Below are 16,414 nucleotides of genomic sequence, written 5' to 3'. Positions count from 1 at the left end.
GCTGGTCCTGTACCTTCTCTTCCGAAGGTGAGTGCCCAGCGCTTCATGTCCAATGACAACGTTGCCACCTACTAGCTGTGCATCTTTAGATTATCTCTTCTCCTTTATGGACTCTGTTTGCTCCTCAAAGTGCAGTTATAAGTGGATTGCCTCCTAGAGTATTCTGAGGATTTCCTGGGAATCAGCCACGGACAGTGCTCACCCAGAGCCTGGCTCAGCAGAAGAGGCTGCTGAAGGGGCTGTGGTGTTCAAAAGGGTCCAGACCTCTCCCCAGAGCTCTCTGTCTCATTCCTCAGTGACCCCATGACTCTGAGCACAGTCATTTCCCCATTTGTAAAATGGGTGTGAGATTCCATATAGTAGGTTCTTATCCTTAGTGTAGCCAGAGGAAGGATCTTCTGACACCAGGCCCACTCAGTTATCAGGAAAGGTAGTGCTTGAGGTCATTCATTCAACAAATATGCAGAAGAGGCTATTCTAGGCTCTGAGTCTCCTTCAATCAATATGGCAGACACCATCCCCACCCTCCAGGTTCCCAGTCTAGTTGGTTAGGCAGACAGGAACCATGGTCATCACCAGCAGGGGGTGTCCACAGTGCATCACAGGTGACGTCCTTCCCTCCTCCTCTAGGTATGGTTGTGTCCTCCGCTATTCCAACTGGGACGGTGGAACCAAGGAACAACTCAGAGAGTGAGTAGTCTCTGGGTTAAGAAAGAGGGGTTCTTGTCTGCACAGAGGATAGGGAGCCATGGGTAAAGGCTGTGGTTGGGAAGCAGAACTGGGCAGACAGCTAGCTGGGTCCCCACACTTAGATTCTCCTAGAGGAAGGCATTTTAAGGCTGGTTTAAATCACAAGGCTGGTAGTTCAAACTCACCAGCCACTCATCAGAAAAACTATGCAGGGTTGCTTTGAGTCTAAACCAACTCAAAATCACTTATCGATAACAATGAAAGGATTGAATTCAACCTGAAGGTGGTAGCTGTCACAGAGAGTTGGAATTGAAGCCCCAAATGTAATGGGGAGCAGAGAGGGAATTAGAGGCTCAGAGCCAGCCCTAAGAGACTCCATCCTCACAGTCCCTCCCACCATCCAGGGCCCAGAACAGGATGTGAGGGGAGAGTCCTGCTCCTAACTGTCCCGAACCCTAGCCTCAGGTGCATGTGGGGCTCAGGGGCTGGGTCCCTTCCCTTTGTGAAAACAGTGTCAACAGGAAGAAAAGATCCTTCCATGTACACAGAGAATACAACATCCACAGCAAGGACCGGGGTGGGAGGGAGAAGCTGACCTCAGGAAGGTCAGGGCAGGCACAGAGCGGTCCAGCCCCTGTAGGGGTGCTGTGGAGGTCCTTGTGGAAGGAAATCCAGGCCCCTGACCCTGCTGTCATCCCACTCACCTTCAGGGCCATGGCCTTCATCCTGGGCTCCTGGCTAGAAAAGTATCCGGAGGATTTCTATCCACCTCAGGACCTGCTTCCCCTCAAGCTGGTGAAGGCCTACTCTCAGCTGAACATGCCGGGCTCAGATCTGGAGCGCAGAGCCCGCCTGCTCCTTGTTCAGCTGGAGTCCTCAGAACCCATGGAGACAGAGCCCCAGGGTGAGAAAGAAGTGGTGGGTGTATGGGCTTAGGTGTGTAGGATCATGGGACTGTACCACACAGGAGGAGTGTCCAGAGGCAGGTGGTGAGTAGAGCTCCTGGGAACTTGACCCCGACCTCTGAAGGCCTCAGTCTGGGGCTAGTTCTGGAAGGGGAGTTTGGGCTTTGGGAAGGTGTTCATCTTCATACAAGGAAAGTTAGGGATATTGGGGAACTTCTCTCTTCTTCTAGCTCCAGCACCAGGTCCAGCTGTAGGACCACCTCCTCAGGGAGAGCCTGGTCTCACCCCAACTTCTCCATCAGCACTCCCAGAACCTGAGGAAGAGCCTGCTTCTGTTCCACCTGGAAATCTACCTGGAGCACCCCCTCCAGAACCTGCTCTAGGGGTAGAACTGACCTCAGCACCTACTTCAGCATCAGCCTAGGCTGGGATCAGCTCCACCCTGAACCTTCATGTCCTTCATGGAGAGGGCACCTCTGTGCTCACATTCAACTATTTTCTTATTTTATATTGCTTTATAGTGTAGTCTAATGATTGTTTTACTTTTAATTTAAAATTCAATAAACTTTTACATTTTAGTCATTTGAAGGTTCACAATTCACAGTGCTTTTCAGCATCGCAGTGTCTGGTTTCAGCGCATGTTCACCTCCCACATGATACTCCTTAATCCTGCAGTTCCTTAGGCCCATGCTCTGTTCTCCCTTCCCTGTACCCTGTGAATCACGACTTGGTTTCCTGTGTCTATGGATTTACCTCTTCTGGAGCGTTCACCTACATGGAATCATTCATCTGCTACAGTCCATGTAGCTCAGTGTTTTGGATACTCAACCATGCTGTGCCTTGAGTCAGTATGAACTTCCTTTCTTTCAATGGCCAGATGTTATCTATGAAGAACCACATTTTGTGTAAATATACATTTGCTGATGAACATTTGGTTTGCTTCACTTTTGACTAATCTGCAGGGTGTTCTGATGAGAGTTCATGCCCCAGGATTTTCTGGAGGGCCTGTCTTCATGAGAAATGCCTTGGTGTGGACAGAGCAGGAATGCAGAGTGAGGAGACAGTCCATGTATGGGGCGTCCTTGCTAGGAATGATAAAGAGGCAGACAAGTGATGGAAGGAGAGGATGTGGAGAGGCTTGGAGACATCCCAGGTGTGGGGCACAAGGAGTCACTGTGGTGGGGGGCAGCACAGACATGGTGATGGACAGTGCGAAGGAGAAGATCAGATCATTCTTAATGAGCATGGAGGCTGGATTTACTGTGCTGTAGGATGTTGACTAAGCTCTGTTTTTTGTTTTTGTTTTTTTAAAGTTTTTACAGAGAATTAAATGATAGTTTAGATGGGAGAACATCAGCTTTACATTCATCCTGTTGTATTTCGTTTCACTGCAATGATTACAATCCCTTCTATGCATCATAATTCAATAGGATTTGCTTCCATTCCTTCTGTTGTTGTTTTGTTGTTGTTGTTTTGGGATGTACACCAAAGTTCTCAGGAATATATTATCATTCAAACAACTAAAGGGCATAATCCACAAGCCTGGCCCCTGGCTTTCAGCACATAGCCCCTCTCCCTCCTTGAGTTAGAGTCCCCATCTCTCCATCATATCTGCCTCCATCCCTGCTATCACTGCTTCTTTGGATAGGGCCCCATACTCCAGCCTTCTCAAATAAAAACCTGCAATATGCAGATGATACAACCTTGCTTGTTGAAAGTGAATAGAACTTAAGACATTTACTTATGAAGATCAAAAAGTATAGCCTTCCGGTATGGATTACATCTTTTTTTAAAGAAAACATAACTCCTCACCACTGGACCAATAAATAACATTCTTATCAACGGAGAAAAGATTGAAGTTGTCAAGGACTTCATTCTTCTTGGATCAACTATCAACACTCACAGAGGCAGCAGTCAAGAAATCAAATGACATATTGCATTAGGCAAATCTGCTACACAAGACCTTTTTAAAGAGTTGAAGAGCAGAGATGTCAGCTTGAGGACTAAGAAGGTGTTCCTGACCCAAGCCATGGTATTTTCAATAACCTCATATGCATGCAAAAACTGGACAGTTAATAAGGAAGATCGTAGAAGAATTGATACTTTTGAGTTATGGTGTTGGAGGAGAATATTGAAAGTGCCATGGGTTTCCAAATGATCCAATAGATGCGTTTTGGAAGAAGTGCAGCCAGAGTGCGCCTTGGTGACTAAAATGGCCAAACTTCGTCTCTCATACTTCAGACATATTGTCAGGAGGGAGTAGTCGCTGGAGAAGGATATCATGTTTGGTAAGGTGGAGGGTCAGAGAAAAAGAGGAAGATCCCCAATGAGAAAGATTGGCCAAGTGGCAGCATCGATGGACTCAAGCGTGGCAACGGTAGTGAGGTTGGCCCAGGATCGGGCAGTGTTTTGTTCTGCTGTGCATAAGGTTGTAATGAGTCGGTACTGACTTGATGGCACCTAACAACAACAAAGAGCCGGTCTTCAATCATAACAAAAGTCTATATATGAAGTCTTCTGTAGTCTGCAATCACAGTTGTTATGTTCTGACTTTTCATAAAAAAGATTAAGAGAGGTAGAACATCCCCAATTCTTTGGAGATCCATCTGAGTTTCCTTTCTTTCCAAAGCCTTCTTTATAACCCAGTTAAACTCCCACATGTGCTAGATGCTGCCAGAAGAGATGCCCACCATACTTGCACATGATGGTGAAGGTTTTTATTCTTGTCGACTCTGTGTACATCTCAGGTCGTGAATTAAAGTGGCAACTGATGTTTTGCTCTAATGCTTCTTGGAATGTTACTAATGGATGTCTTCTGACTCATAATAAATCACCCAGCTCACCATCAAACCCTTGTGAATGGGCAGCATGTTGATTTGGCAGTTTCACTGGGCTCTAAAGGAACAGAATTTTAATGTATGTAGCACGTCGAACCAACTGTAACCTTCAAATTGCATCTTTTATACAGGCAGCCCTCGGGTGACAAACATAGATTTATGGACATCCTGTACTTACAAAACGACCCTAGTGAAGCCTGCTACATTAGAAATTCGGGGTGCAGACTGTAGTTTGTAATGCAACATGCATCCAAATATTATCACTATTATTATTACTATATTGTTATGCTTAAGATTTGAATTTTAGTGTACCTGGAAGCCTGTCTTCAATATTTTTTTTATGCACTGGAAGATACATTATATAATACACATGAAGAGAAGCATGTGACTAATTGGCATTAGGTAAGAGAGCTATACCTAACTGTTCTAAGTCATGTACAAACTGACTTTCAGGCAGTTAAAGGTAGGGAACTCGTTTGTAATATGGCAACTGCCTATATATAGTAATTTAACACAGATTAGGGGTCATGGTATGGCTCTGTAGGATAAGCACAGGACTGCCAGGTGGATTTGAACCACAAGGTCAGTTGTTCAAACTCTCCAGTCGCTCCTCGAAAACTCTATAATGGGTCACTATGCCTCCAATCCAACTCGATGGCACTTAACAACAACCAGTGTATAAAAAGCACTTCATTATAATGTTTTAAAATTATTCTACAATTCAGTGTTACAAAAACATTTGCATAACATTGGAAGTTGATCTGTCTTAATTTTAGGACTCCTTGGTTGTGCAGTAATTAAGCATTCTGCTGGAAACCAACAGGTCAGCAGTTCGAACTCATCAGCTGCTCGGTGGTGGGAGAACAATGTTTTGGTCAACTCCCACAATGGTGCCTGCCTGGAAAACCCTGTGAAGCAGTCCTTCTCTGTCATACAGCGTTGCTAAGAGGAAGGATCAATTTGACGGAAACAGGTTTGATTTTTGATCGGGGTAAACTAAATTTAGAATCCTGGTCTGGAGCTCTAGGATCAGCATTGAACTGCTAACCCCAAGGTCAGCTTTTCAAATCTACCAGAAACTCTGAAAACCTATACAGAGTCACTGAGCCAGAATCGACTCGATGGCACACCATAGCAACAAAATAATTTTGGTAGAATAAATAAACTCTTTTTTTAAAAGAGAAAATGTGAAGTGCTATTCATTAACCCTGATTATTAGAATCCATTTCTGACCAAGTGCAGAGTTTAAGCTGTACCATGAAAAGTACCTGTGTGTGTTTCCTTAATCTGTTTTCTTTTTTTATAGTTTGCATATCTCAAGAAGCCCTGGTAGCTCAGTGCTTAGGCACTCATCTGCTATCATAAAGGCTGGCAGTTGAGACCTACCCACTGGCTCCACCGGAGAAAAACTTGGCCATCTACTCCCATGACCGCCTAGGAAACCATAGGGAAGTTCTACTCTGTCACATGGGGTTTCTATTTGTAGGACTCAACTCGATGGCAATGGGGTGTTTTTTGTTTTGTTTTAAGATTTGACTACTTCCGAATGAATGCAACAATATCAGTCAGTTTTCCAGCTTAGCAGATGTCATGGTGGACATGCCTCAGGACAACTGAAGGCACTGGGTAGGTTGTGTGGCCCGTGCAGATAGTAAATGGGTAGACAGGCACCGGACGGCTTTTTGAGTCTTGTCCAGCTGCAGCTGTGGGCATCAAGACTATTGTCATTTTGGCTGGGGTCCTACCTTCCCTATCACTGTGGTCGCCCACAGGACACAGGGGCTGGGCTCCGGGTACCATGGCCAGTCATTTCCAACCCTGTCCACTAGGTGTCACCACACTGGTTTGAGAGCACCAGGCTGCTATGTGTGTGTGAAGACGCCATCCAAGTTTCTTCCTGTTAGCATCAGTTGTTGCTGTTGTGAAGTACCGTCGAGTCGATTCCGGCCCCTAGTGGTCCTGTATAGGGTTTCCAAGGAGCAGCTGGTGAGTTTGAACCACCGACCTTGCAGTTCTAATGGCTCTGCAGTCTGGCACATTAACCCACAGCGCCACACCTGGACTCAGTGCTTTCTACTAAATACCCGAGCGCCTCCTCTCGGTCTTTTAGGCGTCACTTTGAGGAACTGTGTAAACCTAACCATGAATAAAAGCTATTTGCCTACATTTCTGATCTCTCAAATGCTGCATTCATTGGCAACCTGCAGTGTGGGAGAAGGATAAGTGATTGGCAAAAGGACATAAGGAAATGAGGAGAAAACAGTGCAGTTCAGGCAATTCAGTTTTAAGAGAGAAAAGTTAATAAAATAATTCCCCTCTTGAGAGAAAGCAAGCAGAAGCTGAAAGTCCACTTATACAAAGTCCAAACAACCATCTTCTTTGTTGTGATGATTGAACTTAGCACTTTAGAACTGTTTCTCATAAAGACCATATCTTTATGAAATTCTGAGTGTGTGCTTTCCAGAGCAGATACTGTCATGTGCACATTTCCTTTGCCCTTTTTAAGGAGCGCTGGTGGCACCAAAGTTATCAGCTGGCTGCTGACTGAAAGTTGATCTTTCAGACCCATCAGCCACTCTGAGGGAGAAAGATGAGGTTTCTGCTCCTGTAAAGATGTACACTCTCGGAAACCCTACAGTTCTCTTTCCTACAGAGTCTCTATGAGTCAGAAACCACTCAGTGGCAATAGATTGTGTTTAGTGCCTACATTGCAGGGGGGATTCTAAGTCTCCTATACCCACTCCTCACAAACAGGGTTAGGTTCCAAAGACCATATTGTTATGCAAAAATCAGCATTTGGGGAAAATGGAGGATGATGACATCATTACCTAACTGCCAAATTATACCATTATATAGCTGCCAAACCATTGAGAATCATGGCCCAGCCAAGCTGATACACAACCTTCACCATCACAGCCAGCGTTGCTCTCGTCTTGCACCTCTGTTTATTCTTGACAGGCAAACGACACGGCAGCGCCAAGTAGTTACACAGTAGATTTTTGACTATTGTTGTAAATGTGAAACATCAGATAATCCTCTTAATAATGCTGTGAGTTGGGTATTACCCTCCCCATTTTATGGGAGACAACCAAGGCACAGAGAGGCTAAGTAACCAGCTCAAGGTTGCACAGGTGGTAAGTGGCAGAGCTGGGTTTTGAACTCAAACACTTTAGCTGTTGATTTCCTGTACTCCTTCATCTCCACCAAGAGATACATGTAGTTCATTCCCAGAGTGAATATATTCTTCTTGTTGTTGTTAAGTGCTGTTGTGTTGCTTCCAACTCATAGCGATCCTGTATATAATTTCTGAGGAGCGGCTGATGGGTTGGAACTGCCAATCTTGCAATTAGCAGTCAAGTGCTGATCTTACTACTGTAAGATCTTACTACTTACCCCAGAACTAGAGGTTAAGTGCATATCTAGTCCTAAAACACCAGGAATTGCAAAAATAGGTAAGAAGCTGAGAGCTAGTCATGTATGTGCCCTCTTGAGGAGTGGTCAAATTCAATTTTATGATTATCAAATAAGTGTTAGCAGTAAGCTGTGCCAAGGGTGGAAAGAAGAATAAATGGACTATTGACTCTGAATTTTAAATATTTGTACTACCACTTTGGAAAACAATGCTTCTAGAAAATGCTAACCACTAGACTGCTAACCCCAAAGTTTGTGGTTCAAACCCACCAGCCGCTCTTTGGGAGAAAGATAAGGCAGTCAACTTCTGTAAAGACCAATGACCTCAGAAACCTGATGGGGGCAGTTTGGTTCTGTCCTATAGGACTACTAGGAGTCAGAATCTACTCAGCAGCAGTGGGTTTGGATAAGTGATATCCTGTTCCATGCCACAGTGTAATCAAACTTGGAAAACTTATGCTCAGTGAAATAAGTAAATCACAAAAAGACAAGTATTTTATGATTTCAGTTATGTGAAATCATCATAAAAATAGACAAATATATAGGGCCCTAAGTTTATAATACTTACTAGGGTTTTTGGAAGGGCAAAGGGGAAACCATTATTTAGGAAGCAGTGAGTATTTGTTTTTATGGAAGATAATTTGGCAGCAACAATGGTGCTGGAAGGAGCCTTGGTAGAGCTGTGTGTTGTGTATTACGCTGCTAACCACAAACTCAGCAGTCACTCAGTGAGTGAGAGATGGAAGGAGCCTTGGTAGAGCGGTGTGTTGTGTATTACGCTGCTAACCGCAAACTCAGCAGCCACTCAGTGAGTGAGAGAAAAAGGAATCTTTCTGTACCCTTAAAGATTTACAACCTCAAAAAATCTATAATGAGTTCCTAAATTGACTCCATGGCAGTGGGAGAAATGGTGATGATTGTACAACATGATTAATGTAATTGGTATTACAAAATTGATATCACATCTGGAAAGTGTTGAGTTGATAAGTGTTGTGTTATATACAATAAAAATAGGTATCTTTCAAAAACATAAGTTATTGCATACCTGGGAATTATAAAATCATCTATTCTTTGAACTAGAAGCTCTTAGTGTTTTTTCTTACATATTTATTTTCATAAGTCAAAAATGAAGACCTACTAATTCAGACCAACAAAAAATATTTTAATTTTCATGAAACATAGGGAGAATTTTTCTATAAAACCACTTTTTAATAATGACAACTGCTTTAATCAATTAAAAAGTAATCTATTGCTTTATGATTATAAATATGCATAATTTAACTTTCATTGTTTAAAAGGCCTGAAAATATTAAGAAATGTACATTATTAAATATTTTTACTGAAATATACATCAATGCTTTCTAAAAGTGCCTTTGTTATCTGTATGAAAATTTCAATTGCATTAATTATATTTCTATCTTATTGATTACAGCAGAAGCTCCTTTATCTTATGCCCTGAAGTTTGCATAGTCCCTGTGGAAAGTTAACATTTATTATCACAATTTATGGTGTAAACACCATAATTTCTTCCCTACAGAATGTTTCATGAGGGTGAAGTCCACTGGGAAACCTGTGACTGGGTCTCTAATCATGCGAAAGTAATTATAAATCCTAGGTAAATGACATATGCTCTATGACATGGTTGCTTTGGTGGCAAGTCTGTAGTTGCCCTACACACACCATCTTGTCAAAGTCATAACTAAATCTTTGTTTTACATCTGACAATGGTTCCTGGAATATTCTGGTGGTGAGATCTGTGCTTGGATCCTCTTACTAGTGAAGAGAAAAAATTTTATTGCTACTTCTGTTCAACTCTGATATCTCCAAAGCTAATTCTTCTGTTCGTGCTGCGGAGGTCTCACACAAATAATGAGTCGGCACTAATGTCCTTCAGTGGAGGAAGGGTGAGTTAATCAAGTTTTTCTTGCTCTTACTGTCTATGTTACTGTAAAAAGAGGAACTATGTCGTTTATAAAGACACTCATAGTCATGTCGCTCTGACTCATTTTCTGCTGTATTCTCACTTTATTCTCTCTGTGTTGACTCTACTTTAACAATGGTAGTAAGACATCAGTGAGAGTGCCAAATGGCACCGCTACCACAAAATAACATCAGAGCAAGAACTGCTTTTCTTCTTTCCTAAATTTATTTACTGAAATACAATTTATATATGTTGTTGTTGTTAAGTCTAGTCACTTCTGACTCATAACGACCCTACCAAGGAGCGGTTGCTGGGTTTGAGCTACTGACCTTACAGTTTAAACTGAACTTGTGGTCCAGTGCATTATCCACAACAGGAATCCTTATTTATATATTGTTGTTGTTGCTATTAAGTGCCATTGAGTCGATTCTGATCCATAGCAACCCTGTATAGAGTTTCTGAGGAGAAGCTGGTGAGCTTGAATCACCGATCTTGCAGTTCAAACAGCTTTGCAGTCTGGTGCGCCACACCAGGACTCCTATTTATATATACAAGAGTTACTATAAGATAAACTTATTTAATTTTAACAAATTTGGCCGTTTATATAACTAGTACCCAGATTATCTTTCCCTTTCATGTTTTCATACAGAAACCTGGGAAAGTACAACCACTTTCCTTTCTTCATTGTCTGTCCAGCTTGGATGGAACAAAGAAAGTGTATAGAAACCGTGATGATAAATATGAGGCTACTAAGGGTTTCCTGAAACCCTGACATCCATCAATGACTTCAAGGATATCTGAATATCCTATAGACAGTGAAGGACTCCCTTCTGAAAGAGGAATGTCTGTGTGATCTCTTCCTTATTGAAGTTATACCTTTAATGACGGTCATTACAGAGGAACTGAGGTGTTGTAAAGTAATCGAAACATGGGTGTTGCTGTTGTTGTTGGGTGTTGTCAACTCTGTACTGACTCATAGTGACCCTGTGCACAACACAGCAGGACACTGCTCCATCCTGTGTCAACCTTACAGTCATTTCTATGTTTGAGCCCATTAAAGCTGACATTGTGTCAATACACCTCATTGGGAGTCTTTCTCTTTTTCTCTGAACCACCATTTTACTTAACATGATAGTTTTCACTAAGAACTGGTCCCTCACAAAAATATATCTGAAATATGAGAGAGAAACTCTTGTCAGCATGGCTTTTAAGGAGCACTCTTGGCTGTACTTCTTCTAACACAGATTTGTTTGTTCTTTTGGCAGTCCTTGGTACTTTTTTTTTTTTTAAGTTTTTATTGTAAATTGAGTCAAAGTTTACAGGGCAGATCATCAGTTTTACATTAAACAAATTGTATACTTTGTTTCATTACAATTATTATAATCCCCTCCATGCCCCATCAACTAGCAGTATTTCTCTCTATTCATTTTAGCCTATTTTTTAAAAAACACTCAGGCATAAATAATTATTTTAACCACCAAAGGGCACATTCTGCAAGACTGCCTCCTGGCTGCCAGCTCTCAATCCCTCTAATTTCGTGAATTTAGAGCCCTCAGCCGCTCCTTCTCTCCATGTCCCCATCTCTGCCTCCATTTCTGGTGTTGCTGCTTCTCTGGATAAGGTCACACATTCTGCTTGTGCTCTTTTCCCTTTATGGACCTAGGGTCCTCAGTTTCTGGACTGTAAGATTAACTACTCCCCTGTTTTTGTTACAAAACATCTACCTTTCCAATTGTGACAGTTGCAATTAGTCATAACAATTACTCACTATTGAATCGTTAGCATCTTATCCCCATCTCTTTTTACCAGATTAATCTAGACATGATGAGAACGATTCACTGGGGACTCTATCTTTCCCCACACATTTTTAAACTATACTCCCTCTTGAAAACTTCTAAGCCAGTCACTTTGTGCCTTTGTCACCCCCTCATTTTAAGTAGCCAATGTCCTAGTTGCCTGTCCTTATGTACCTTGTATACAGAGGGTATAGCATTGATACTTGATGTGACGACTCCTTCTCTCTCTGTTGGTATTTTGAGCTACTACATCCATGAGTATAGGTCAAATTTATCAAATCATAGCAATTTACCCTTGTTTCCTATATCAAAAATTATTATTATTATTATTATTATTTATCTTCCTGTAGTCGAGTTCGGTTTATCAAGCCATAGAGGCTAGGTCAAATGGGTACTATCTGCAAGTATGGATGTTCTTGTGCATCTCCCCTCACTTCATATCAGCTGGATGCTTCACTGTCAGTTCTAGCCCTCCGTGGCTATGTCCTTGTCCATGTGCTCAGTTGTCCCCAGGTCTCACCACACTTTGGACCAACCAACACTTCTTCTTCTCTCTCATATCTCCAGGTCAATGGGAGTCTATGAACTGTGGTTGAACTCAGCCCATTTCTTCATTGCTGCCTTTTCCCCTCTTCTGCTCACCAGTAGACCCATGTGGTCACCAGCAAGCTAACACGCCTGCTTATGTGTTCCCTTTGAGTTTCAGTCTTGGAGGGGTGTTTGTCCTGAAGGAACTTAATTGCTTCCCTTGATGGCTTCCTGGCAAACAACTTGCTTTTTCTTGTAGTAGTCAATCATACTGCCATTTTTATTTTGGGTTTTTCCTGCTGATATTTCTTTGAAGATGTATCTTCTGTCACTCTAGCTACATTTGTTCCAGGCTGGTCTGCTTGTCCTTTCTAGTGTGAATGCCCTACCTCAGAATGTCCTTGATGTGGCTCAGGATCCCACCTAAGGTCCTATATGCTGCAAAGGTTCTGCAAGAGATCTATTTCACTGGAGTTCTAGAGCCCCTTTGAGGTATTGCAATCAGTTATAGTTTGAAGACGGGCTTACACGTTTTCTGAAGTCATGTTCCCCAACATTCCTTTTTATACCACTCAAGTGTGTACTTAACACTAGTAGGCAAGGGAAACCAACATTCACAAGACAGTCAAGCATCCTAGCATCATTACCCCTTTTCAGACTATGCCTGGATCCCTGCATCACAGAGCCCTGCTGTTCCAAGGCTGAGCACACATCACTATCCACCTCAGTCCCATTTAGCCCGTGCAAACCTGTCTCTTGTTCCCCTAGCTCCCTCCCCCTTCTTGTGTATTGCCTCCCCAAATCTGTGGTACTTTTAATATTCTCTTCCAACACCATAACTCGAATGCATCAATTCTTATCATCTTTTTCACTCAATGAACCACTTTCTTATGCTCATGATGTTATTGGAAACAGCTTGGATTGGGTCAGGCACACCTTATCCTCAAACTGATGTCTTTGCTCTGGAACACTTTAAAGAGGTCTTGTGCAGCAGGTTTGCCTAATGCAAATTTGAGTTCTTGGTTTCTTGACTGCTACTTCCACGAGTGTTGATGGCTGATCAGAGTAAAATGAAGTCTACGTTATCTTCAATCTTTTCTTCATTTATATGAGTGGTATTTATTGGTCCAATGGTGAGGATTCTCATTTTCTTTACATTGAGGTGCAACCCATACTGAAGGCTGAAACCGTTTATCTTCATCAGTAAGCATTTTAAGTCCTCTGTGCTTTCAGTAAACAAGGTTGTTTCATCTGCATATCATAGGTTGTTAGTGAATCTTCCTTCCTCCAATCCTGAGGCCACATTTTTCTTCATACAATCCAACTTTTCAGATTAATTACTCAGCAAACAGATTGACTAAGTTTGGTGAAATAATATAACCTTGGCACACATTATTCTAATTTAAACTAGTCAATGTCCCCTTGTTCTGTTAGCACAACTGCTTTTTAATCAAAGTACAGGTTCCTCATGAGTACAGTTATGTGTTCTGGAATACAGTTGATCCACACAATCAGCAGCCTTTGCATAGTCAATAAAGCAGATGTGAACACCCTTCTTGTATTCTCTGCTTTCAGCCAAGATCATCTGATGTCTGAGAAGATGAAAGAGATGGACAGATGGAAGAGATGTTCCCACTCCACATGTGCATAAACAGATAGACTCATCTATCTTCTTCACAAATTAGCTCCTGCAGACAAAAAGTTGGAGTATTTGGATTTCCGTGGGATAAGTTTGGCAGTAAATTCAGAATCCACAAAGCAAAGACAGACTCATTTGAGTTCTGCCAATGTGGAACAATTTGGAATGTGTGAGGAACAATTTTTATGGTGAGAGCTGGGTTCTTTATTAATGAAATTATTTTATGTCCTTACAGATTTCCAAATATGAAAATACTAGCTGGAAATGACTCTGTAGTGACTGAATTTATTCTTGCTGGACTAACAGATCGTCCAGAGCTCCAGCAACCTCTCTTTTACTTGTTCCTTATGATTTACATAGTCACCATGGTGGGAAATATTGGCTTGGTCATACTTATAGGGCTAAATCATCACCTTCACACCCCCATGTACTATTTCCTCTTCAATTTGTCCTTCATAGATCTCTGTTACTCTTCTGTTTTCACCCCTAAAATGCTAATAAACTTTATATCAGAGAAGAATATCATCTCCTATGTTGGGTGCATGACTCAACTGTTTTTCTTTCTCTTCTTTGTCATCTCTGAATGCTATATATTGACCTCCATGGCATATGATCGCTATGTGGCCATTTGCAATCCATTGTTGTATAAAGTCACCATGTCCCATCAGGTCTGTTCTATGCTGACAATTGTTGCATATGTAATGGGGTTTGTTGGAGCCACTGCCCACACTGGCTGTATGCTTAAACTAACTTTCTGTAAGGCTAATATCATCAACCATTACTTGTGTGACATCCGCCCTCTCCTCCATCTCTCTTGTACCAGCACCTATGTCAATGAGGTAGTAGTTTTCATTGTGGTGGGTATCAATGTTACAGTACCCAGTTTTACCATCCTAATTTCATATATTTTCATTTTTATCAGCGTTCTTCATATCAAATCTACTCAAGGAAGAGCAAAAGCCTTCAGCACCTGTAGCTCTCATATCATTGTTATTTTAATTTTTTTTGGGTCAGCAGCATTTATGTATCTTAAATATTCTTCTCCTGCATCTATGGACCAAGGGAAAGTTTCATCTATTTTCTATACTAATGTGGGTCCCATGCTTAACCCTCTGATCTACAGTTTGAGGAACAAGGATGTGAAAGTAGCCCTGAGGAAAGCTTTCATTAAAATCCAGAGGAGAAACATATTATAATTAGACGCTGTGGTAATATAAAGAAATTCAAGTATCTCAAATTATTATCGATGTTTCTCATGAGGGAACATTTACAACCATATTGATTCTACAGATTATGGTATGTATGATTTAATAAACTTATTTTCATTCAGTTATAATGAATCATGTCTCATTCTTCTTTATTTATTGCATGTCTCACAAGATTACTAAACAGGCTGTAGTATGTTTATGAAAGGAACATATAGACTGACCATTTTTGTTATTTTTTCATATCTCTGTCAGTCCTACTCTACGATCCTTATCTGAACAAATATGGTCAGTTACATAAGTCACCTAAGGTAACAACACTGCACCATGCTTGTCTAAATACAGAACTACAACACGGTGTAAAAACATTCTCATTCTTGTCGATATTGTTACATGTATAGACAGTAGGATTCAATGAAATGCCTTTATTACAAGCTGAATGTGCCTAGTGCCTAATCCTTCTTGTTTTTTGTTTGTTTTTCTTTTGTTGAATTTCTTATTACCTTTCTTATTATTGTCATGACATATCTTGTTCTCTTTTGGGAATGGCAAAATCTGCATCACATGCTGTTTGCTTCTAAGAGCCTCTCTCAGCCCCAAATCACACAAAAAAAGATCATACTAACAGATTTAGTTGAGTTGAGAAATTTTAGCATATAAATCATGTGTTGTTGTTCTTTGGTGCTATCTAGTAGGTTCTGATTCATAGCAGCCCAAGGAGCAGCTGGTGGGTTTGAACTACTAACCTTTTGGTTCACAGGCCAGTGTTTATTATATAGTACTGCACCAGGAGTCTTCTGAGTCCTTAAGTCTTTATGTCAACAAACAGCTTCATTTTTCTCATGTAGAGTGACTGATGGCTTTGCACTAACAACCTGGCATTTTGCAACTAAATACATAAACTAGTGTCACCAGGGCATTTAACATTGAAAAAACTCACAATTCCATCTTTTATTGTCAAAGCCAGCATTAACAAATGTGATTCAATAAGTTGTATGCATGTAACTCATGATCCCAATAAATATGCAGTATGTATGGAGTCCTGGCGTGGCACTGCAGGATAATGCACTGGATTGCATGGTTGGTGTGAACCACAGGGTCAGTGGTTGAAACTCACCAGCCACTCCTTGGAAACCCTTTGCAGGATTGCCATGAGTCAGAACTGAGTGGACGGAACATAACTACAGCATGATTTATATGCTAAAATTTCAACAAATACTTTGAAGAGCATTAAGTTCTTATTGGGAATAATCGATATTTATCTCTTAAAGGAAAATGCTGTACATTATGTTATGATGAAATATCTTAACCATTGTGTTTCTTATCAAATGAAATGTATCATTAATGAAAAAGACTTTATATTAATAGTAAAAATTATATTATTAGGAACATTTTGTGAGATTACTTAAACCTTGTTTCACCAGTAAAGCAGTAAAAATATATGGCATAGAGAATTTTCTATAATTCCCTTAATTCTCCTTT

The 16,414-nt window shown here is 41.2% G+C and overlaps 1 protein-coding gene across 1 annotated transcript; it reads left to right on the top strand.

Annotated features, from left to right (window-relative positions):
- The first annotated feature begins 1,404 nt into the window (after positions 1–1,404).
- Positions 1,405–14,923, top strand: LOC102818438 (olfactory receptor 8B3-like). Its single transcript, XM_006871023.1, has 4 exons — positions 1,405–1,594; positions 1,826–1,980; positions 2,558–2,748; positions 13,963–14,923. The coding sequence occupies exons 1-4, from the start codon at positions 1,405–1,407 to the stop codon at positions 14,921–14,923; spliced, it is 1,497 nt and encodes a 498-aa protein (XP_006871085.1).
- The last annotated feature ends 1,491 nt before the right edge of the window (positions 14,924–16,414 follow it).

The sequence above is a fragment of the Chrysochloris asiatica genome, unplaced genomic scaffold (genome assembly GCF_000296735.1).
Source record: "Chrysochloris asiatica unplaced genomic scaffold, ChrAsi1.0 scaffold00158, whole genome shotgun sequence".
In the NCBI taxonomy this organism is placed as follows: domain Eukaryota; kingdom Metazoa; phylum Chordata; class Mammalia; order Afrosoricida; family Chrysochloridae; genus Chrysochloris; species Chrysochloris asiatica.
This window is presented reverse-complemented; position numbering and strand designations above follow the sequence as displayed.

Coding starts and splice junctions, on each gene's coding strand:
- LOC102818438 (XM_006871023.1), top strand. CDS start 1,405: ATGGCCTTCATCCTGGGCTCCTGGCTAGAAAAGTATCCGGAGGATTTC. Junction 1,595..1,825: donor CATGGAGACAGAGCCCCAGG/GTGAGAAAGAAG, acceptor CTCTTCTTCTAG/CTCCAGCACCAGGTCCAGCT. Junction 2,749..13,962: donor GAGGCTTGGAGACATCCCAG/GTGTGGGGCACA, acceptor ATGTCCTTACAG/ATTTCCAAATATGAAAATAC.